The sequence below is a fragment of the Mustela lutreola genome, chromosome 6 (genome assembly GCF_030435805.1).
Source record: "Mustela lutreola isolate mMusLut2 chromosome 6, mMusLut2.pri, whole genome shotgun sequence".
In the NCBI taxonomy this organism is placed as follows: domain Eukaryota; kingdom Metazoa; phylum Chordata; class Mammalia; order Carnivora; family Mustelidae; genus Mustela; species Mustela lutreola.
Window position 1 is genome coordinate 30,415,892 of NC_081295.1, and position 24,793 is coordinate 30,440,684.

General features: G+C 34.3%; 1 protein-coding gene and 1 pseudogene across 1 annotated transcript in view; one reads left to right on the forward strand and one right to left on the reverse strand.

The window, feature by feature from the left end:
• ASCC3 (activating signal cointegrator 1 complex subunit 3) overlaps positions 1-24,793 on the forward strand; it is a 344,503-nt gene that overhangs the window by 72,856 nt on the left and 246,854 nt on the right. Inside the window, exons 9-10 of the mRNA XM_059177004.1 lie at positions 20,868-21,068; positions 21,523-21,663. Of these exons, the coding sequence (XP_059032987.1) occupies positions 20,868-21,068; positions 21,523-21,663 (342 nt within the window). The remainder of the gene's footprint in view (positions 1-20,867; positions 21,069-21,522; positions 21,664-24,793) is intronic.
• LOC131833260 (sorcin-like) lies at positions 16,682-18,745 on the reverse strand (annotated as a pseudogene).

The window sequence follows — 24,793 nt, forward strand, 5'->3', positions numbered from 1 at the left end:
AGGAAGTCTTGAGAGCCAGCTTAGAAATCTGCCTACCACTGCCTTGATGCAGTTTTCTTCAGGGATTTTGTGCATGCTATTGGTTAAGTATCTTGGATCTGTGGGTTTCTGGTTTTCATCAAATGTGGGAAGTTTCCAGCAATTATTTTTCAAGTTTTCTATGCCTTCCTCCCTCTCAGGAAGTCTTATCAAAGATATATTAGGATTCCAGAAGTTGTCACACAGCTTACTGATGTTCTATTAACTTTTATTTTGTTTTTTGATATTTTTCTCTCCTCATGCTTCATTTTGGGTGGTTTCTGTTGTCTTGTCTTAAAATTCACTGATCTTTTTTCTTTGGTGTCTAAGATACTGTTCATACCATTCAGTGTATTGTTCATCTAGCACTGAAGTTTTGTCTCTAAAAGTGTAATTTTTTTTTAGTTTGATATCTTCTATGTCTCCACTTGCATAGTCATTTCTGTAGGTTGGGGTCAGCAAACTTTTTCTGTAAAGGGGCAGATAGAAATTATTTTAGGTTTAGTGGACCACATAAGGTCTCTGTTCAACAGTCATTATTCTCTTCTTGTTTCTTAAATTACTCTTTCAAAATGTAATGACCATTTGTAGTTTATAGGCCATAAAAACCAAGCCAAACCAAACAAAAAAAAAAAAAAAAAGAAGAAGAAGAAGAAAAAAGAAAAGGAAAGAAAACCAGGGGCACCTGGGTGGCTCAGTGGGTTAAAGCCTCTGCCTTTGGCTCAGGTCATGATCCCAGGGTCCTGGGATCAAGCCCTGCATCTGCATTGGCTTTCTGCTCAGCGGGGAGCTTGCTTCCTCCTCTTCTCTCTCTCTCTGCCTGCCTGTCTGCCTACTTGTGATCTATGTCTGTCAAATAAATAAATAATTTAAAAAAAAATCTTTGAAAAGAAAGAAAACCAAACCAAACCAAAACAAAAAACCAAAACCAAAAAGAAGTACCCAGATGTCTGGCTAGATTTGGCCCATAAGCCATAATTTGCTGACCTTTGCTTTAGTTATTTGAAGAGCCCATCATTTGTGTTATTTCTTGATTTGTTTTAGTTGCTCAGATCAGTTTATATTCTTATTGTAATTTTTTTCCTGCTTTTTACCATGCACAGTCATTTTTTTGTGAAAACCAGACATTGCGATTTTATCTTGTTGGGTGCCAGATATTTTTTGTATTCTTATAAACATCCTTAAGTTTTTTCCTGAAATATAGTTAAGTTTGAGTCAATTTGACCCTTTCAGGTCTTGCTTCAAAAAATAAGAGGTTTTTCACTGTGGTTGGTAAAGAAACAGATCTGTTCCAGACCCTATTGGGTGAAGTTTGAGTTTACTTCTTCTAATCCATTTAAGTGGCTCTTTTGCCTACCGTGGGTGCTTTTCTCATATGCTTGTGCTAGTCCGCAGTCACCAGAGACTTAAAGGAAGCCCTTTCGAATTCCAATCTCTGGAGCTGTCAACTCTCTCCTTCTGATTATTATTTATTTTTAACAACAAAAATATCTCCCCCAAATGGAGAAACTCTGCTCTAAAGGGAATGAAGTAGAACCTGAAGCTGATGCAGTTGAGAATTATTATTCCATCAAAACTGATGGAATCAGTCCCTGTGTTTTAACAGAATCTTCAGTGATTATTTATGGATTTTATTTTTCTTTTTGAACCAAAAGCAGCAGATAACTGAAAATTGGGAGTTTTACCAAGTTAAAAGAAGGTGTGTTTTCCCCCTTCTTTCTGAGGGAGGCCAATGGTTTATTGCATTCCCAAATAAGTTGTTATTAAAGAAAGGAAATAATCCTATTTTCAGAATTACAAATGATCCGAAAAATGAGATCTGTACTCTGAAGTAAGATCTTAAGTAAAATGAGAAAAGAAAAAGAAGATTCCACCCCAGCTGTTCCCATTCTTTACCTACATTTTCACTGGGCAGCCCTCCTTCCCCATCCTTCCTAAAAAAATATTTGGCAATATTTTAAGGCACTTTGGGTTGTCACACTAGGAGGATGCTTCTGTCATTTGGTAAGTAGAAGCCAAGGTGCTGCTAAACATTCCACAGTGCACATGACAGCCTCTCAGAACAAAGAATTACCAAAATATCAATAATGCTAAGATTGAGAAACCACAATAGCACAGAGCCATCTAAGAATTTTATACCCTCCAGAGTTAGATACCTGCAAACTTGGTCCTTTTTTTTTTTTTTTTCTCTTCTAAGCATTGAATGGAATCTAAAAATACTACAAAATAAGGTGGTTAAAACTTTTGATCTCTAATCACTCCCTTCCCAAGCTGCTTTGATATTGTTGTCATGTATTTTAGTCTCTCTTGTTTTAATTTTTCTCAGGTATTACTTTTACTGTTACTATTGTTTACTGTCAATAAATGCTCACTTTTTTTTTTTTTATAAGATTTTATTTATTTATTTGACAGAGAGATCACAAGTATGCAGAGAGGCAGGCAGAGAGACAGAGAGAGAGGGAAGCAGGCTCTCCGCTGAGCAGAGAGCCCGATGCGGGGCTCGATCCCAGAACCCTGGGATCATGACCTGAGCCGAAGGCAGAGGCTTTAACCCACTGAGCCACTCAGGCGCCCCGCTCACTATTTTTTAATTCCATCAGTGCATTCATGTTCTGTGACTTTTCCTTGCCTGAATTTTCTTTAGTGAGAATCTGATACTGACAAAAAATCTCTTAATTTCTTTAATCTAAAATGCCTTTAATTTACCTTGTTCTTGAAAGATATTATTGCTGGTAATAGAAGTCCGAGTTCGTGCTTATTTTCTCTTACCACACTAAAGATATTACTCTTTTGCATCCTATCTTAAAGCATTAAAGATGTCCTTATAACATCATCTGCTTTTCTTTTTTTTTTTTTTTTAGAGATTTTATTTATTTATTTGTCAGAGAGAGAGAGAGAGCGCACGCACAGGCAGGCAGAGTGGCAGCAGAGGCAGAGGGAGAAGCAGGCTCCCTGCTGAGCAAGGAGCCCGATATGGGACTCCATCCCAGGACGCTGGATATGGGACTTGATCCCAGGACGCTGGGATCATTACCCGAGCTGAAGGCAGCTGCTTAACCAACTGAGCCACCCAGGCGTCCCTGCTTTTCATTTTTAATTGAGTTTTTTTGTTTGTCTCTTTGTTTGTTTGTGAGGTAAGCTTTCTCTCTGGCTGCTTATATAAGAGCTTCCTTTGCCCTTGGGATTTCCAGTTTTATCACGTCTCCAAAATAAATCTTTTTTGGTAACTTCTTCTTCATTTTCTTATTTTATGATTTGTTTAATGTCATCAACCAAAAGAAGTAAGGAAGGAAAAACGATTTTATATTTTTCATGTACCTATAACTTGACATTGTTAAAATGAAAGAAAAAATAGTAGTGTTTCCCATGTCTTCCTTGAGCTTGCATCATAGCTGGGGACATTAAAAAAAAAAAAAAAAAAAAGTCCCCTGTGCTGAGCATTTACAAATAATGTACTGTAGAATGCACTAAGTACAAAATCAGTAGTGCAGATTTAATCAATCATATAGAAGGCAGAGGGATTAGAGCAGGCTGTGGCTGCTAATGACAATTTCTTGGAGAGCATGAGGCTTGAGTTGTTTCTTGACTGCGATGTTCAGGGGGAGTTGATCTTTATCTGAACAGTGACAATGAATTTAACAATGTCTTTTTGTAATAGAGCTGGGTGTGGAATGTACAGAGAAAAGAACATTTTTTAGTTTTTGTGATGAAAACTTTGTGTAGACCTGGTATAAAATAGTAGAGATTATGTTATGTCCACACTACTATTTCTATAGAAACTTTAAAGCGGTGTTACTGTTTTAAAAACTTGGTCACTGACAGAACACTATTTTATGTGAAGTATTATTCCGGAAAGCTCTAAGGAAAACCCTAAAAATTTCTCAGCTTCCTCTCAAAAGTAATTAGGGATTTTGAAGTATTCTGTCTGTGTGAAAAGGTTGCTTTTGATGGACTATATAATGTTTTGGAGGTCAGTAGGGGTTCAATGTGTAAAAATGTGATGTATTAACTTTCTTAGAAAGTTGTAAATAAGATATTTTTATTTATTTGTGATTCCCAGTGGTTATTTAAATTGTGATTAAAATGTAATGTTTACTTGTTGTGAAAGTGCTCTGTAGTTCAAATATATGAAATGGCTAGGACTCATTTGAAGGGAAATTCTATCTATAGTTTTCCTTATAAAGAAGAATTAATTTTGTCTGTATACTGTGAACTTCATTGAGATTATAGTATCATAAAGTCTACTGGGAACACTTGCAAATTGCTAACTAGGAAAAGGGCATCAGCTGTTTGAAAAAAAAACCTGCTAAACTAAAGAGAGTTATAACTAACACCTGCTTTTCTAGCTAGTCATAATCTAACAAAAGGACTTTCTTTACAACATATACTTTGTTGATTTTATGACAAGAAACTAGAAGAGAGATTAAAAGCCTAAAACATATTGTGCTGTCCCAGAATGATAACTTTAGAACTCAAATGAATTCAGAAATCTGAAAAGTAGATGAATTTAACTTGTAATGTGAGAATTTCAAATTGCTTTAGAAATAGACTCAGTCCATATCTTCCAATATATCTATGTATTGTGGTTACACAGACCTATTATAATAAACAAATATTTGATAGGATTGTATTGCTATGTATAGATTTTCATTATTTTTCTCTGGAAATATGCATGGATTGATTATCATTTATCAATAATCATTTCTTGAGCTCCTGATGGATGCAAGGCATTGTACTAGGAGGTACAATGGGTGTAAAGCAGTTTAAAATTATGATCCTGCCTTTAGATGAAATTTATCCAGTTAAGCAAATAGAACTGAGGTTAAATTCCACCGTTGGCACATTTTGTGTTGTGGATCAGAGTACATAGCACCTCTGAATTTCAGTTATCTCATCAGACTATTTATTTTGAAGATTATATAGTCAATACACAGAAAAGGTATAGCTGTGTCTGTGATACATTTTAGGTGATTAGTAAATTCCCAGACTGAGAAATAATTATATAAACTGTTCTTACATGATAGCTGAGTTTTGCTGTTTTATTGGAAAGAGTACACATTGAGTCTATTAAGAGATATTGGTAGGTGAAATTATTTTGTATAAATAACTTCAGAATTCCTCAAAAATGAATGTTGAGGGGCGCCTGCGCCTGGGTGGCTCGGTGGGTTGGAGCCTCTGCCTTTGGCTCGTGTCATGATCCCGGGGTCCTGGGATCGAGCCCCGCATCGGGCTCTCTGCTCGGCGGGGACCCTGCTTCCTCCTCTCTCTCTGCCTGCCTCTCTGCCTACTTGTGATCTGTCTGTCAAATAAATGGATAAGATCTTAAAAAAAAAAAAGGTTGAAGTAGTACAGAAGACAGTTTTAAATTAATAAAGATAAAGTGACTTATGTTTCTTTAGTTAATACTCTATATTTTATTAGGTACCTTATATTGCATTTTCTAACTTAATTCCCCTTTGTAAGCTCTGTAAGCAACTTTAGAGAGGACAAGTTTAAATTTCATCCAATGATGCAAATATCAATGACTAAACATAGGCCACCTTGCTTTTTACACTCTTATTTATTTATTTATTTATTTATTTTACTTTATTTTCAGCGTGACAGTATTCATTGTTTTTGCACCACACTCAGTGCTCTATGCAATCCGTGTCCTCTCCAATACCCACCACCTGGATCCCCCAGCCTCCCACCGCCCCCTTCAAAACCCTCAGATTGTTTTTCAGAGTCCATAGTCTCTCATGGTTCACCTCCCCTTCCAGTTTCCCTCAACTCCCTTCTCCTCTCCATCTCCCCTTGTCCTCCATGTTATCTGTTATGCTCCACAAATAGGTGAAACCATATGATAATTGACTTTCTCTGCTTGACTTATTTCACTCAGCATAATCTCTTCCAGTCCCGTCCATGTTGCTACAAAAGTTAGGTATTCATCCTTTCTGATGGAGGCGTAATACTCTACAGTGTATATGGACCACATCTTCCTTATCCATTCGTTCGTTGGAGGGCATGTTGGTTCTTTCCATAGTTTGGCGACCGTGGCCATTGCTGCTATAAACATTGGGGTACAAATGGCCCTTCTTTTCACTACATTGTATCTTTGGGGTAAATACCCAGAATACACTCTTCTTTTTAAAAAGATTTATTTATTTTACAGAGAAAAAGTGCATGTGTGCAATTGTATAGGGAAGGGTAGAGGAAGAGTGGAAGGGAAGGCTGACTCCCTGCTGAGCGGGGAGCTCGATGCAGGGCTCCATCTTAGGACCCTGAGATCATGACCTGAGAGAAATCAAGAGTCAGACCCTTAGCCAGCTGAGCCACCCAGGTGCCCTCCTTTTACATTCTTAATAAGCTGTTACATTGTTGATCAGTTTCAGAGTTAATATGAAAATAATAATTATATGAGATAATTTAAATATATCAAGGGAAATCATTGTATAAAGGAAATCTCAATGTATTCTTAAGTAATCTGCCTAATAATCACGTTTTATTACATACGTGTTATGATTTCTTCCTTGTTTTGCTTATCCTTTCAAATCTCTGCATACTGCTCAAGAGGTTCAAGCAAAACATTTTCCTTTTAGAGACTCCCTTACTAAATATATGCCTTCAACTTGATACATGTTTCAAACAAAAGTTTTTCTGAGCCAGAGGTACTTTGTTTTTTCCATAGGTTTTCTCCTTAGGTTGTGTTAAATTATTAAAGAACAGATGACTAAGAAAACCTAGTCACTGTGTTGGGAGGTAGGTAGGGAAAGTTAGGATAACATTTTTTAATCTTGCTTGTGCTTGATAATCCTTGGGGTGCTATTAAGAAATGTACGAATTACCATGCCCACCCTAGACAATTGAATGAAAACCTCAAGGGTTAAATTCTGGAAATGTCATTTTTAAAAGCATGCACACCACACTCCCTCTCAGGAGTATGAGGAGCCTCTTCTCCAGGCACTGGCCTCCTCGGCATACCTTCATTGGAGCTCCTATCCAGCAGTCTTCAACCAGATCCTTTCCCTACTCTTTTGAGTGGTGTGTTTAATGTATCTGGAACTCTTCTATGTGAGTCTCAGATCTCATGTGGAAACAAGTAGTAAATTTCAGTTTAAGGGAGTAATTTATAAGCCCGCTTTATTGCTTGTTTCCCCAATAAATAAATAATTCTCAGATCTTCCATTTTGTAGAAATGACTTAATGATATTACGTTGTGTATTTAAAATGTTAGAAATTTTAAAAGGTACCAATTTAAATACGTATTTTAAAATTTCTGATCTTCAGGAAGTCAATACAATGTATGTTCTTAAGCATTGAAATACACACACACACACTTGTGTATTAAAGTGACCACTCTAAATAACTCATTAACACTTTTGTTATATGATATATACTTTTACTGTTATTATTATTTATAGTAAATGAATTATTGACTTGAAACCAAACTAAGTTATTTTCCAGTATTGTGGGATTAAATGCAAGTGGAAATAATCTCTTACCAGTCAGAACAATTCATCTGAGGATTCTATAATGACAAAATTTTCTTGTTTAAGACAATCCAAGTTTAAAGTACACTCTTGCTTTATTTAATTAGTTTTGGAAAGTTTAAAGTAATATATAGTGGAAGAAAATTTAAATTAATAAATCGCCCATAATTTGATACCTATAACATTTTGAGAGCTTAACTGTGTAAGTGCCAAAATATTTATCCTTCCTCAAGATTTCAAGTAAGCTAGTGGAAGTAACTTAAAGGTTAAACTCAGAGCTGAAGCCAGTTATTGCCATAAATATCAGCCAAGAATCTGAAAATGACATTTTATTTGTAGGATTCAACAAAATTTGACAGAGACTGTTGTGCTTCTGTTTTATTACCCTGATTAGAGGTGCAGCTGTTGGTTGGAAGGCAGGTCTTACAGTTTGGACCAGAGTGACTGTAGTACCAAATAAATAATGGTAACTTATATTTTTAAGCTATACTGCTTACATTGATATCCTGGAGGGATATTTAGGTACACGTCAGTATGAGTTCATCTCCCTTGTGAAAATAGTGTATTAACTAAATAGAAAATACCAGATTCTTAACCTTCAACTTCACTTCTGCTTTTTATGCCTCTGAAGTTTGTGTACTTAATTATGATACTGGTTTTGTGAAATTAGCCCTGTCTTATTATGGTAATGAGTTCTAATGACAAGGAAACCAAATCTACCCAAATCAAACCCATAACTGAGTTCTCTTTTCTGTCCTCGTGTGCAGTGGAATTGTGACTATTGGCTCAGCATTTCAGTGTTACTTCAGAGAGATAACTGACATGATAAATTGTTAGATTGATGTGTGCTGAGAAGACACCCAAATATGCCATTTCAGGAGTTTATCAGTGGAGCTTATGGGCAGCCAGGGTTTTGGGAATTTTAAAATTCCCTCTTGAGAACTTTTTCTTTGGTTCTCCTTAGCATTCAAGCCTTCACTCATCTTAGGAACAAGGAAGCTAACTTCCCCTTCCAAGAAGAGGTGAGTGCACCTCTCTGACTCCCACTGTACCTTAAGTTCTCATTCAGTGTAGTATTCCCATTGTTTGTTATTTTGTCCTTGTTATTTTTTTTCTCTTCAAGGACATTGATAGCTTCTTATTTATCATTTTGTCATCATATAGTGGAGTATATTTAGACAACTCATCTATTTAGTTGGGTTTATTTTTTATTGTTTTTATTATGCTTCTTAGACGGAATATTTTCAGTATGAATGAATTTTCAGGAGTTGATACTAAGAGCATATTAAGTATTTCCAGTTACTATTTTAGTGATATAAATGCATTCAGTTAAATAACATGGAAGGATTATGAATTATGCATTATAATTTCTGATGGCTTTTTGTCATATGTAATAACTTACCTGATTTTCACAAAATCTTATAATCTCAGTTCTTTCAAAGATTTAATAGTAGATTACTCTCCTGAGGCCTTTTGTTGTTAAGATTTAATTTCCTCTACCCAGATTGTCTGGTTCAAAATGAATTATTATGAAATATTAAGATGGACGACTCTTCAGTAAAGAGAAACTGGCCATAGACTGTCATTCTTTTCTCTTTATAATTAGCAGAATTCAGTAATTCTTCAGTGTGCTTTTAGGTGGAAGTACAAGTTGGAAATTTGGTGTTTGGTAAAGATGTTGGACTCTTTTTATGAGATAATGAAAAAGGGTGACTCAGTTAATTTGTATTAACATAAAAACATTACATATTTCTATCTATAAAGAAACAAATTATGTTATTTTTAATGCATTAACACAGTACAGAGCACATCTTCCTTTTTTTGTTTATTGTTAAGATAAACTGCACTTAAATAAAAGAATTTTTGGTGGGGCTGAGTATAAAATCTGTTCACTACCAAAAAAAGAAGTATCTAAAATATAATATTAACATTTATAAAACAGAAAGTAAAAGTTCTTTTATAATCCCAACTCCTGCGGAGCAGTTTGATATATATCTTCCTGTAATTTTTTTAATATATTAACAAATATTTAATTATGTTAATGTTCTGTGGTATGCTTTTTTTTTCTTTTCTTTTGGATACAGTTTCCTATAAGCACAAATATCTTCTTTATTCAGTTTGACTACTGTAATTCATGAAGAATGTAACATGAGTTAATTATCCCAATCCGTTATTTGTGGACATTCAACTTATATCTATTTTTTCTTGTAAATGTCGTTTTAGCAAATGTCTTTGTGCTTATTTCCTGGCATTTTTGTTCAGTTAGTTTAAGTTGGATAAATTTTTTGAAGTGGGATTTTTAGGTTACATATATGCAAACTTATTAACATTAACCATTTATAAGTAATATATATAATGCATTTGAAGATATAAACATTATCAAGAATAATCATTTTTTTGAAAATTGTAAACACTTGGTTTAATAAAAATTCTCTTTGCCTTTATTCAGTTATTAGTATGGTTAGTATGTTCATTGAGTTTGCATTTTTATTTTTATTAAATTAGGTTACTTTGTTAAAAATTAGCATAAGAAATAAAAGTGTAAAGTAATGAAATCAGGAAGCCTTATAAGCTTTTAATTGGGATTTTTAAATTTGGATTTTGGTATTAGATTTGCTCTGCTTGCTGCCTACTGGCCATTTATCTTTGGGTAGATTCTTCGAACCTGCTTTGCCCAGTGTCCCCATCTTTAAAATAAGGAGGGCATTTATAGTGATGAGCACTGTATTTAAGTGATAAGTCACTAAATTCTACACCTGAAACTAATATTTCACTGTATGTTAAAAAACTGAAAATTAAGTAAAAACTTGAAGAAATGTAAAAAATAAAATAAAATAAGGTCTTTTTATAAAGACCTATGTCATGATGTTTCTTTGGGTATTAAATGAAATAATCGCCTTATAGTATTTAAAAGTTTCATATGTATTATGTGCTCAATAGAAATGCTAACTATTACTATTATTAAATGGATTAGTGAACAATTATCAACTTAAATAATAAAGAATATATTATCTTATGTATTTGTAATCCAAGATCATTGAAGATAACATTTTAATATTTGTGTTATATCATGTTAGTTTACTGATCTTGACACAGATCATCTAGTTTGGGATTGGCATATTCAGTGAAATAGTATGTGAAGTCTTCTCTTTTTTTTTTTTTTTATTTATTTTTTAAAGTTAGAGTATGGAGGTGTGTAGTAGTTTAGTTGGGGACCTAGTAACAGGTTCCTTGTAGTCCAGATTTACCTGGTGCACCATGAGTTGTTGAGGACAGAGAAAAAGTCCTCACAGCTTGAGACTTTGTGGCTAGTGTTCAATATACATTGCATGAATGGGAGAATGCAGTTTAGATGATGGCAGGAATATAGTTTAACTTTTGCATTTAATAACATATCTGATTCTGTGATGAAACCATAGAGTCTTGTGTGAGGCCATAGGTCTAATGTATCAGGTATTGGAGGTAAGAAGAATCTGCCATTCTTCTATTCCTGAACGTTTCAGAGATACCCTTGAGTAGCTAGGTGTATTCAGATGAAAAATAGAATGTCAGGGAGGAGAGTGAGTGGAGGAATACATGATTTAAGATAATTTGAAGGGTCTTCAGAAGAGTAATTCAATTTATCTTTTTGTCTCTGGAGGGTAAAATAGGAATAATGAGAAGAACTTTTTAATATGAAATGTTTTTGAAATACTTAACTCACTTAGGATTCTCTATTTAATTAGATACTTCTTCATTTTTTAAAGAAGTCACTTGTATCTCTTTTTGTGTCTCTTTTGCATAGGTATTATCATGTTTCAAAAACTAGAAACCTATAAATAGTGCGAAGTCTCCTATTCTATCTCTGTTCTTCATCTGCCCAGATCCCTACTTCCTTCTTTAATAACCACTATGTTTAGAATTTATGTATTCATCTTGAATCTTTAAAAACAACTAAATAAAGATTCATATTCTCTTCCTCCCACCCCCACCAAATTTGAACAAAAAATAGCATATTAAATGCTGTTCTGCACCTTACTTTTTTCACATAACAAGATATTTCCAGAATAGGAAATGTTCTTGTTCTGCAGAGAGGTTTTTTTTTTTCTTCTCAGAGTTTTTTTCTGGCCTCCTAGAATTCTATTGTATTGATGTGCCATAATTTATTCACTTTAGTACTCTCTTGATGACATGTGGTACCACAGGTAATTTTGTGATGAGTAATCTTACAAGTGCACCATTTTCTATGTGTGCAAATATGCTTTTTTTAAAAAAAAGTGAAATTTCTAACCCCAAGATTATATACATTTGTTAGAGAAAGATTGCTGTGTTCCCAAAATGAAATGTCATACTTTGAAAGAATGTGTTTGTTTTTGTTGGAAAGTGTTTATCTATAACATTGAGTTTCAAACTATTACTTCTTTTTTTTTTTTTTTTTTAGTTTTTTAAAATTTTATTTATTTGACAGAGAGAGAGATCACAAGTAGGCAGAGAGGCAGGCAGAGAGAGAGGAGAAGCAGGCTCCCTTCTGAGCAAAGAGCCCAATGGTGGACTCGATCTCAGGACCCTGAGATCATGACCTGAGCCGAAGGCAGAGGTTTAACCCACTGAGCCACCCAGGTGCCCCTATTATTTCATATATTGATTCAGTCACCCAAACACAAAAATTTTATGTAACAGTATTTGCCCTTATATATGATATGCTGCACTATGTTTTTTCTTTTCTATTCTTTCAAAATGCTGATTACCATCCACTAAATTGATTTCATAACCCACTAGTGGAAGGTAACCTCTTGTTATACACTCACCAGAGTTTAATTGACCAACTTCGTTATATGTGGTAGGAGTCTCTAGTTGCAGTCTCTTAAGAACTCCCTACAATTTTTTTGCAGCTAAAATAAAGAAATAAACAGTTTTTACTGATTTTTAGAAACTCTCTCAGAAATGATATTTTATTATCTTTGGACTCAGATGTTATGATATTTTAAAATAATAGCATGTATAGCATATGTTGCTGTATCTACATAAAAGATATAAATATGTAAAAATACAGGTATAAGTATTTATCTTGGATTGGGTATAAATCAGCCAAGCAGTTTCTTGAGGATAAATTATTTCTTGAGGATAAACAGTAAAGATAGAATGTTAAATATTCCTGACCATAATTTTTATGTTCTATGACATGCTAAGTATTTGATTATTTTTAGGGTTTCTAATGCTATCTTAGTGCCAAGAAGGTTTTAAAAATGTAAAAGTATGTTTCAAAACACTGCCTTTTTTCCCCCAAGAACAAATTTAACAGGGACTAATGTCCAAGGTAACATCTAGTTTTGCTGGAAGCTGCAGTGTATGAATGTAGAAAAAAAATAGTTTGGCTAGGTTATATGATGTCTGATAGAAAACATGTATCACACTTAAATAATGTTAGCAGAATAATATATACCCAGCTCCTGTTCTGGAGTTAGTCATTGTGCTTAACATAGAGTGTCATAAGTATTGCTTGATTTATGAAAATTCATCAGTGATGCAGCTCACAGATGAGAATTAGTTTAATTAGAATGACTCAGCTGAAGCAAGTACAGGAAAGAAAAATAATTGAATATTTTCTTTGTGCCAAGTACTATGGTAGGTATTAGGAGGATGAAGATGAAAAACATAATTCCCAACCCTTAGTACACTCATTTTTTTTTTAAGATTTTTTTTTCTTTCAGAGAGAGAGAGAACACTAGCAGGAGGGGCTGAGGGAGAGAGAGAATCTTAAGCAGACTTCGTGCTGACCTTGGAGCCCAACACGGGGCTTGATCTCAAGACCCTGAGATCATGACCTGAGTTAGACACTAAACCTACTGTGCCACCCAGGCACCCTAGTAGTCTCATATTCTAAAGGGAAATAACTCCTTATATTTATCATTTAGCACTTAAGAGACTGTAAGTAATTTTTGTTTGATCAGGTGAAGTTTTGTCAACCTTTAATAAAGGTGAGTAGTAAGGCTTCAGTCGGGACCAGTTTAGTATATTAGTATGTGGTGCATGCTTAGACCTAACTGCTGTACTGTTGTTGACTGGGTTGGAATATAGAAATAAGTATTACGTGTATATGTGTATGATATATATATATATATATATATATATATATATATATATATAAAAGAAATAAGTATTAGTGATTTAGTCATTGTTGGAAAAGAAGATTAATTCTAGTCTTTAAGGCATGGAACAAATGATTACTCATTTTGTTTGTTTGTTTGTTTCTTTGCTTACTAAGGATGACCTTATTAAGAATGAGAGGTCAGATAAAACTAATTTTCTTTCTGTTCCTGGAAGCATCCTCGATAATAGCTCTTCTGAGTTCCAAGACCCTCAGATTATGGCAAGGCCTTTGAGACCATCTTAGGATTTTGTATGCTGTCCTAAGAGTCTTTCCTATGATTCATTCTGTCATGTTATGATAATATATCTGTCAGGTATTTTAATAATATTTTAAATATTATATAAGTTAGCTGGATGCTTCTAGAGCTGCACTGTTTTATACAGTAGCCACTAACTACATGTGCTGTTGAACAGTCTTGAAGGAGGTAGGGGTGGAAGGATAGGCAAAATAGGTGAAAGGGATTAAGAGGTACATACTTCCAGTTATATAAAATAAGTAAGTCACAGGGGTGAAAAGTACAACATAGGGAACACAGTAAGAGTATAATAATTTGTACAGTGACAGATGGTGACTACACATATCATGGTCAGGTATGTTGGTATGTATAGAATTATCAAATCAGTATGTTGTACACCTGAAACTACTAATATGATATGTCAACTATATTTCATTTAAAAAAAATTTAAAACAAATAAAAGAAATATGGCTGGTCTGGATTGAGATATGCTTTAAGTGTAAAATATACTTATTGCTCAGATTTGTTATGAAAAAAGAATAATTTTTATTATGTATTGAAAAGATATTTTAAATATATTGGGTCAAATAAAATTTTTATGAAATTGATTTCAATTTTTAAAAACTTTTTGAATGTTTCTTCTAGAAAGTTAAAATTTACATGCATGGTTTACATTTCCTTTTTAATTTTTTTAAATTTTATTATTTATTTAACAAGCAGAGATCACAAGCAGGCAGAGAGGCAGGCAGAGAGAGAGGGAGAAGCAGGCTCCCCGCTGAGCAGAGAGCCTGATGCGGGGCTCGATCCCAGGACCCCTGGATCATGACCTGAGTTGAAGGCAGAGGCTTTAACCCACTGAGCCACCCAGGCACCCTTAAATTTTTATTATTGAAGGATAATGTGACATTTTATTTTAGGTCTGCTACTAATGTGTAACCTTGGGAAAGTCAGTGTAACTCTCTGGTAATGAGTTGTTGTTTTTTTTAAAAGATTTTATTTATTTGAAAGAGAGAACAGATAAATGGGAAAGAGGGGTAGAGGGGAGGGAGAAGCAGGCTGAGCAGGGAGCCTGACATGGGGTTTGATCCAGTAACTCTGGGATCATGGCCCAATCCGAAGGCAGATGCTTAACCAGCTGAGCCAGCCAGGCATCCCCTGAAAATTAGTTTCTTTAAAAAAAAAAATCCTTGACTTTCCACTGACCTCCAAAGTCAGATGCACTTGCCTGTTTGAAATTTTAATTTGGACATATAATAAGTTCTTAAAATGTAGTGTTTTTTTCTTTTCCTCTCTTAGTCTGTCTTTTTAATCTTCCTTATATAGCATCAGTAGAACTGCCATCTATCTACTTAAGGGAAAAAGGTCGTCTTTGATTTATGTCTCTTTTTTTTAATCCACTCTCACATTTAAGTTGTTATCAAATCCTATTAGCTGTACCTCAAAAATGTAGTCTGTATCCTCCTACCTCACTTTCCATTCCAGCATCACCCTCCACCTGTACTACTGGCATAGTTGTCTACAATTTCCCAATCTGTTCTTCACATAGTAGCCAAGTAGGCCTTTAAAAAATACATTTGTCATTCCTTACTTGAAATCATGCAGAGACCTTCTCTTGTATTCAAGCTCTTTACCAAGACCTACGGTTTCTCCATGACTCCTATCTCCCTTTCCTGTTAATATCCTCTTCCTCTGTATTACACTGTTCCTTGAAAGGGAAGTATATGTGAAATGACCTCTAAAGGCCATGGGAGCCCTAAGACTGAAGATAAAGGCTGACAAGTCCAGCTTGACAAGAAATGGCTTATTAAGGGGACTTAGAGGTACAAGTGTATCTTGGGCAGCTGCAAGAGGAGTAGATCTCTACAATCCCATTTCCCTTAACACTTGCTTTTATAGCCCTAGAGACTGGGAGTCCATACTGGAGGGACAATCCAAGAGGAGAATGTTTAAGAATAAGTGTGTGTCATAGTCAGATCTCTGGGGGCATGTCCAGAGGTTATGTCCCAAGGGCATACTTAACGTTGCGTGGTTAACTAAAAGAAAAAGATGTTGGAGGGATAGGAGGCTGTGCTCTAGAAGTTTTAGGGGCTGGAACCCTCATAGTGACAGATTTGTCCAAAATGGCATTAGTTTGGTTCACATTTATACCATGTATTAAAAATTCATATCAGTGTTTGAAATAATCTGAATGTGTATTTTCTCTCTAATATCTTTATTATAAGTTGTGTAACTACCTTTTGACCATTTAAACAAAAAATATATATAATAAGTAAATAAATGCAGCACAATAAATATTTGCCAAGTGAGCAGATGATAATCCCAGCCATGAATGGGTGAGATTTTCTTTAATATGTCCTATTAAGAAGGTGAGATTTTCTTTAATATGTCCTATTTAGAAGGCCAATCTGCATGGTTAGAATACCCCATAATAAAGTTTTCAATACCATGTGAAAGCTCTTCTAGGAGAGGAAAGATACAGCTGTAGTCTGATGAAAGGCTTTTAAATATCTTACAATGAAAAATATATAATGTGCCTTAAATATTTTATACACTGAAATTTTATGTGCAAGAGGCTTAACAAGAAAATGAGGCATCACTGACTATGGCTGAAAGAAGTTTTGAGTGGTGTAAGAGATCTGATATTGTATTAGTAAAATTCCAAAGAATTTATTATCAACACTAAAAACATCATAAAGTGTACATAAAGTGATAAAACTTTACAAGGAAAAGCCACAGTGCAAGTTTCCACACGTTGCTGAAGGCAAAGAGTAAGAGCAAAAGAGAACTCCAGTTGGAATGTTGAGTTTGTTCCTACAGTCTCCTCTTGATTTAAACACTCAGGACACACTGCATGAAATCATCATATAGGGGAAATTCACAACACCTTGTGGAGCAGTATCCCATCTTGGAAAGCCGTCTGTTAGAGCTCGCAGTTTGACGCAGCAGGTGATGTAGTCATTGAAGGTGATCTTGATATTGGTGCTGTATCAGTTTGCTGTTGAAGTCATGGCTTGGGAACTCGATTGAAATCCCACTGTGGTCAGGGCCTTCTGCAGTTCCTGAGGATCTACTCTTCCACTCCAGTCACTGTCAAAACTGATGAACTGTTGTGTCCAGGCATTCAGAACAGCCCAGAGTTCTTAACATTCACTGCAACCCATTGTGCCTGACCTGTTTCTAGCCAGCATTGAATTCATAAGCTGACAAGTCTCCATGTTAAAAGGTTTGTGCCAGCAGTGCCCGTGTCAGGCATCTCTGCAGTTCAGCAGCATCTATTTGTCCAGCTACAGCAGCAAAGGAACATACAGTGGATCCTGAGCTTGTCTGGGAAATGTAGGTCCTCCAGGACCCCCTCCATACCTGTCTGGGTAGTACCTGCTGATAGCACCAGAGTGGCTGGGTACACCATGGTGCAAACTCTGCCACCTCCCTCACTTGTAACAGTATTTTAAGAATTCTTTTGCAGGGGCGCCTGGGTGGCTCAGTGGGTTAACCCGCTGCCTTCGGCTCAGGTCATGATCTCAGGGTCCTGGGATTGAGTCCCGCATCGGGAATCTCTGCTCAGCAGGGAGCCTGCTTCCTCCTCTCTCTCTCTGCCTGCCTCTCTGCCTACTTGTAATCTCTCTCTGTCAAATAAATAAATAAATAAATAATCTTAAAAAAAAAAAAAAGAATTCTTTTGCAGTGTTCTATTGAAATGAATGTAGAGTCTTATTAATGGGCAAAGTAAATCATCGTATAATATTAAATAGTAAATTGGGTGGTTTGTTTTCCAAACTAGAGACACTGAGTTCAGGTCCCATCTTTTCCACAATTTATTAGCAGTGTGGACTGGAGTGAGTTATTTAACTTTTCGGGACCTCAACTTCCTGTGCTGATTCCTTCACATTGTCTTTCCAAAAAAAAGACCTTTAGTGGTCTTCATAGTCTGGTCATGGCTTACTTTTTTTTTTTTTAAATCTTCATCATCTTTGCTATTCTATCCTTCCCTATCCTTTATGCAATTACAGTTGACCATTTGTACAACTTGGAGGTTGGGGCACCAACCTCCCATGCAGTCAAATCTGCATATAACTTTTGACTCCCGAAAAACTTAACTACTAAGAGGCTACTATTGACCAGAAGCCTTACTAATGACATAAACAGTTCATTAAGACATATTCTGTATGTTGTATGTATTATATACTGTATTCATCCAGTAAAGTATGCTAGGGAAAAGGAAACGTTAAGAAAATCATGTGAAAGAGAAAATACATTTACAGTACTGTACTATAAAAAAAAATCTGTGTATAAATGGATCTGTGCAGCTCAATCCTATGTTGTTCAAGAGTTATCTGTACTAATTTTTAGCTAGTTCCAGGTGTTTTTCTTTTTTTCTTTTTTTAAGATTTTATTTATTTGAGATAGAGTGCATCCACTCAAGAGAGAGCAAGTACTCCCTTTTGTATGTACATGTACTTTTTTTCCTCTTGGATAAAACCTAGAAGTGATATGGCCAGATCACATGTTAATTGTATGTTTAACTTTTAAAAAATTACCAAATTATTTTCCAAAGTGATTGTACTATTTTTACATTCCTACCAGCCATAGGTATGAGTGCCAGTTCCTCCACATCCTCACCAACACTGGCAGTGGGCAGTTTTTAAAATTTTAGCCATTTTAATAGACATGTAATGTTATCTCATTGTGGTTTTAACTTTCATTCTCCTAATAACTAATAATGTTGAGCATCTTTTTGTTGTGCTGCCATCCAGGTATTTTCTTTGGTGAATTGATTGTTCAAATCTTTTGCCCATTTTAAAAATTAGATTTTTTGCTTTCTTACTGTTGTGTTCAGAGAATCCTTTATATATTCCATTACCAAATGTATGCTTCACAAAGATTGTTTTCCATGCTGTCTTCTTTCATTTTCTTAGTAATGTCTTAAAGATTATGTTTTTTTCGTTTCACTTAAGTTGAGTTTATCAATTTGTTCATTTATAGGTTATGGTATATTTAAGACATCTTAGCCTAACTCAAGTAACTTTTCATGTCATCTGCATGGTCAAATTTATTGCCATAAAGTTGTTTATTAATATTTACCTATTTTTTTCAATATCTGTAGCATCTGTAATAATGTCACTATTCTCATTCTTGATGTCAGTAAGATCTGCCTTCTCTCTTTTATTTCTGATCAGTCTGGCTAGAGATCAATCAGTTTAGGTGGCCATTCTCAAAGAATGAGCTTTCCTGTTTTCCATTTTGTTGATATCTACTTCAATCCTTACTATTTACTTCATTCTGCTAACTTTGGTTTTAATTTTCCTTTTTTTATTTTGGAAGGTGAAGATATCCACTTAAAACTTTTCATCGCTTTTCATATAAGTGGTTGGTGCTATATATTCCTCCCTAAGTATTTTGTCAGCAGCATCCACAAATTCTAATATGTTGAGCTTACTCTTTCCCTCAGTTAAGAATATTGATTTTTCTTTCATCCATGGGTTATTTAGCAAGCACGTTATTTAATTTCAAATATTTGAGTATTTCCTAAGGATATTTTTGTTAAGGATTTCTGATTTCATTCCTTTGTGATCAGATGACATACTTTGTATGGACTAGTTTTTAATTTATTGAGACTTGTGTTATGACCCAGAATATAGTATATTTTTTAAATGTTTTACAAACACTTGAAGAGAATTTGTATTCTACTGCTGTTAGATGAATAAATGTCGGTAGGTCAAATTGATTCATAGTGCTATTCAAGTCTGCTTATAACCTTGTCGATTTTCACGCCTACTTGTTCTGTCAAGTGTTGGGAGGGATATTGAATTCATTTGCATGTCTTGAGTTTTTGCTTCATACATTTTAAAGATCTGTTATAGATATATAAGCATTTAGGACTGTTATGCCTTCTGATTAATTATTCTCTCTCATTATAAACTGACTGTCTTTATTCCTGATAGGATTCTTGGCTTTGGAATTTATTTTTTCTGACATCAATTTAGCCATTCCAGTTTTCTATCACTAATCTTACCCAGTTTTTTCTTTACTTTAATACATTGTAGTTTTAATTTCTCAAGACTTTTCATATGAAAGACCTTAGGAAAAATTATTTAACCACTCAATTTTCTTCTTTATTAAAAGGGCATAATAAAAGTACCTGGGGGACCTGGATGGCTCAGTCAGTTGAGCGTCTGACTCTCGATTTTGGCTTAGGTCATGATCTTGGGGTTGTAAAATCAAGCTTTGCTTCTGGCTCCCTGATCAGCCAGGAGTCTGCTTCTCTCTTTCTCTCCGTCTACCCCTCCTCCCCAACATGTGCATGCATGCATGCTTTCTCCCTCTACCTTCCTCTCTCTCCAGATAAATAAATGAAATTTCTTTAAAAAAAAAAAAAATATATATATATATATACATATATATATATATATATATACACACACCTATACCATGGAATTATTTTGAGAATTAAATAAATATATCAAAGTGCTCACAATTAATATGTATCACAGTGTAAGTTCTGAATGAATATAATCTGCAGCTATTGTTCCTACTATTATGACTGCAATTAAAAAAGATATTTTTAAATCCATAATGTGTTGAAGCAGAGTTTCCTATTCATTTATATGCCCAGGAAATTTCTTGTTTGGACTTTAGTTATCTTCAATTTACTAAGCTAGAATATCATTATATAAACTCAAAACATACCTGTGTTTCATTTTATTGCCTTATGTTATTTATCATTCTTTTGTATTTAAGATCATGTACAAAGATACGATACATAGTGTCATTATTATATTTTTCAAATTTAGTGAGTATGCAACTCCAAAATTCTTTAGAATCATATAGTAGTTGTGAGTTCTCAACTGCACACTTTGGTTTAAATATTGGACATATTGAGAGACTGAACAAATTAGTCGTCTTTTTTTTTTTAATCAAAAGAAGTAAATATTTGCATTTAGTATTTGTCTGGGTCCTTCACATTATCATCATTTAAATGAGTCATTTTTTTTTCTCTCTTTCTTTCTTTCTTTAGATTGGGCAGCTGGCTTTTAAAGGAATGAGGAGACTCAACCGAATCCAGTCAATCGTGTTTGAGACTGCCTACAACACCAATGAGAACATGCTGATTTGTGCCCCTACTGGGGCTGGAAAGACCAACATTGCAATGCTTACAGTTTTACATGAAATACGCCAGCATTTTCAACAAGGTGTTATCAAAAAGAATGAATTTAAGGTAGGAAATTAACAAGTCAGACCACAAGTTTTTAAATTATAAAATTAAAATCATTTGTAGCTATACATATTAGATGAAATCTGGAAAGTTTTAAGGATATTATTAATGATGTCATGTAAAGATTGCTGCTTGATTTACTCTATTACTAGTAAGGCAGTCCCTCTTTGTGTTATGAAAATCCTGTTACCCCTGTGAAACACTGAAAATACATTTAGCTTTGAAGCAGAACCAGTGTTCAAAGCGACGAGGCTATATAAACGAATCCCATTGTCCTTTAAATAGCTGCACACCTACCTAAGAAAGGTAAGTACTTTTCAGATATCGCTATTAAGATTTTTTTACTGCTATAGTCTGCAATTATATTTCACAATAAATTTTGATTTATATTGAATGCTGTGAAACAAATGACTTGTAGCTTTTGCTCGTTCATCAAGGTAATGTTTCTTTGGCACAGATTGTATATGTTGCTCCAATGAAAGCCTTGGCAGCTGAAATGACAAATTACTTCAGCAAACGTCTGGAGCCACTGGGCATTGTTGTGAAAGAATTGACTGGAGATATGCAGTTGTCAAAAAATGAAATTTTACGAACTCAGGTATGTTGTATACTTAGGTATTTTTTGTTTAATACCAATCCTTTTTTTTTTTTTCAGGTAAATACAATACAAATATAATGTAATGAAATACTTTTATTTGTAGTCACATATTACCTCTACAAAAGAGATTTTTGCTGGTGTTTTGTTCAATTTTATCCTTCTGACTTCTGTGATTCCTGCTGTGTCTTGAATATTGTTACATGCCTGGTATAAATTTTAAGTTCATTGACAGTAAATGTTCTTTTAAAACAGTAGAAAGTGAGAATGTGGATAAGACCGACTTCAATTTTAAGAGCAGGAAAATATATAGGTCCTTAAATGATCCCATTATTATTCTAAATATTCAATAAGGCTGCTTAACATATAATAAAAATTTTTAGTCATTCTTTATTTCATCAAATAGGAAGTTACCATGTGCTTTATAAAGCACTATATTAGGTGAAATGCATGACAACAAAAATACTTAAGATACAGTTCCCGCCTACAAGGATCTTGTATTATGACTGAATAGGCAAAAACTATATTATTAGAGCTACAACTAGATTATCATTAATTGGGTAGAATGTGTAAATAAGGTAATATTCATAATGCTTTGAAAAAATCCAACAATTGATAACTAAATATTAATGGGACAGTTCAGCCTCAGCAGTGGAGTGGAATGAATGAGGTAATATGCTGGCTGATCAGCCTGACATCTTTGCCAGCCTCTTTTCTGGCAGACAGTTGCCTGTCCTTACTGGTTATCAAATGTGTATTTTAAACATTATATTTACACTATGGAGTATTATGCCTCCATCAGAAAGGATGAATACCCAACTTTTGTAGCAACATGGATGGGACTGGAAGAGATTATGCTGAGTGAAATAAGTCAAGCAGAGAGAGTCAGTTATCATATGTTTTCACTTATTTGTGGAGCATAACAAATAGCATGGAGGACAAGGGGAGATGGAGAGGAGAAGGGAGTTGAGGGAAATTGGAAGGGGAGGTGAACAATGGGAGACCATGGGCTCTGAAAAACAATCTGAGGGTTTTGAAGGGGCAGAGGGAGGGAGGTTGGGGGAACCAGGTGGTGGGGTGGGTATTGGAGAGGGCATGGATTGCATAGAGCACTGGGTGTGGTACAAAAACAACAAATACTGTTAACGCTGAAAATAAATTTTAAAAAATTATACCTGATATGTAATCAATACTATTAGAGTTTAAAGTTATGACTTGGGGAATGGGGAATTGGAGAAAGCTGGTCAAAAGGTATACACTTCCAGTTATGAGAAAAATAAGTACTAGAGGTAAAATTTACAACATGATGACTATATCTAACTCTGCTGTATGATATGTAGGAAAGTTTTGAAGAGAGGAGATCCAAAGAGTTCTCATCACAAAGAGAATTTTTTTCTTTATATTGTATTTACATAAGATGATGGATGTTAACTAAACCTACTCTGATAATCATTTCACAGTATATGTAAATCAGGTCATCATATTGTACACCTTAAACTTATACAGTAATGTTATGACAGTTATTTCTCAGTGGAACTAGACAAAACAAAAATGGGCAGAGGAAGTGAATAGACATTTTTCCAAAGGAGATATACAGGTGGACGGTAGGTATATGGGAAGATGGTCAGCATCACTAATCACCAAGGAAATGCAGATCAGAACTATGAGATATCACCTCACACTTTTTAGAATGATTTTTACCAAAAGGAAAGAGATAAGAGGTGCTGGAAAACGTGGAGAAAAGGGAACTCTTGGGCACCTTTAGTGGGAATGTAAATTGGTGCAGTCATTGGAAAACAACATGGAGGTTCCTCAGAAGATTAAAAATAGAACTACCATATGATTCAGCAATTCTACTCCTGGTATATACCCAAAAGAAATGAAATTAGGGTCTCAAAGATCCTATGTTCATTACAACATTATGAACAACAGCCAAGAAAAAAAGAATTCTAGAGTTTAAAGATTTATTGGTGAAGATCAGATCCCTATTTCAGTTATAGTTTGATAAAAGACAGTGATCAGGATGTAACTCTGGTTATTTTAAATATCCTTTTTATTTTATGAAATAATATAGGAGAGTATATTAATGTTCAGACTCTGTCACTGACAGGTTTTTAAAAAGCTATTCTTTGACAAATGATTTTGTATTTCAGAAAGAGGTAGCAGAAGGAAAAATTTAATAGAACCAACAACATAGTTCTTGTATTTATGATATGCAGAACTTTATCTTTTCCCATTTACATTATAACAGAATCTCGGATTTATTTACTTTGTGAGCATAAATAGATTTTTAACTGAAGAAAATGATCAGTCATAGAGAAAACATTTGAATTTTTACTACATATTTATAAGTTCAGGTAATGGACACAGGAGCTTGACCTTTCTTTTCCTTCAGATTTTCAGCTTCAAAATTAATTTTAAAATGTATAATGTACTTCCACTACTGTTAATTTAGGTCTTTTCATTGAAAAATTTTAATTTTGAGATAATGTAAAAGAATTTTTATTTTTTTATAAAAAGTACATAATTTTGTTAAATATTTTATCGGTGATAACACTGAGTAGTAAACTAATATTGTTATTATTCTGTCATCATATATTTTGGCTTATATTGCCTAACTGTGATATATGGTTAGATTTTGAATACCAGATTAGGGACACCTGGGTGGCTCAGCCAGTTGAAGTCGGTCTTATCCACATTCTCACTTTCTACTGTTTTAAAAGAACATTTACTGTCAATGAACTTAAAATTTATACCAGGCATGTAACAAATAAATAAATAAAATCTTAAAAAAACAGACTAATATGTGGAGTCTTCATTAATTACTTTGGCTAAAATTAATGTTAATTTCCAACTTGGGTTTTTTCCCATGGCCTTGAAGGAATATGAGTCTCTTATTAGTGATATGTTTTATTTTGTAGTGATTTTTTTTTTTTTTTTTTTTTTTTTTTTTTGTAGTGATTCTTTGGGTTAGCATGCCCAAAACTTCATCAACTGACACCCTCTGCTACTCTAGTTACTGCTTTTCAGCCACTAGAGCTCTGCATACTTAGGAAATCCACTCATTTAGGAAAAGCCTCAAACTTACAGATTTGGTTCTATGTGGCTGAATCTTTTTTAAAATAGATTTTTG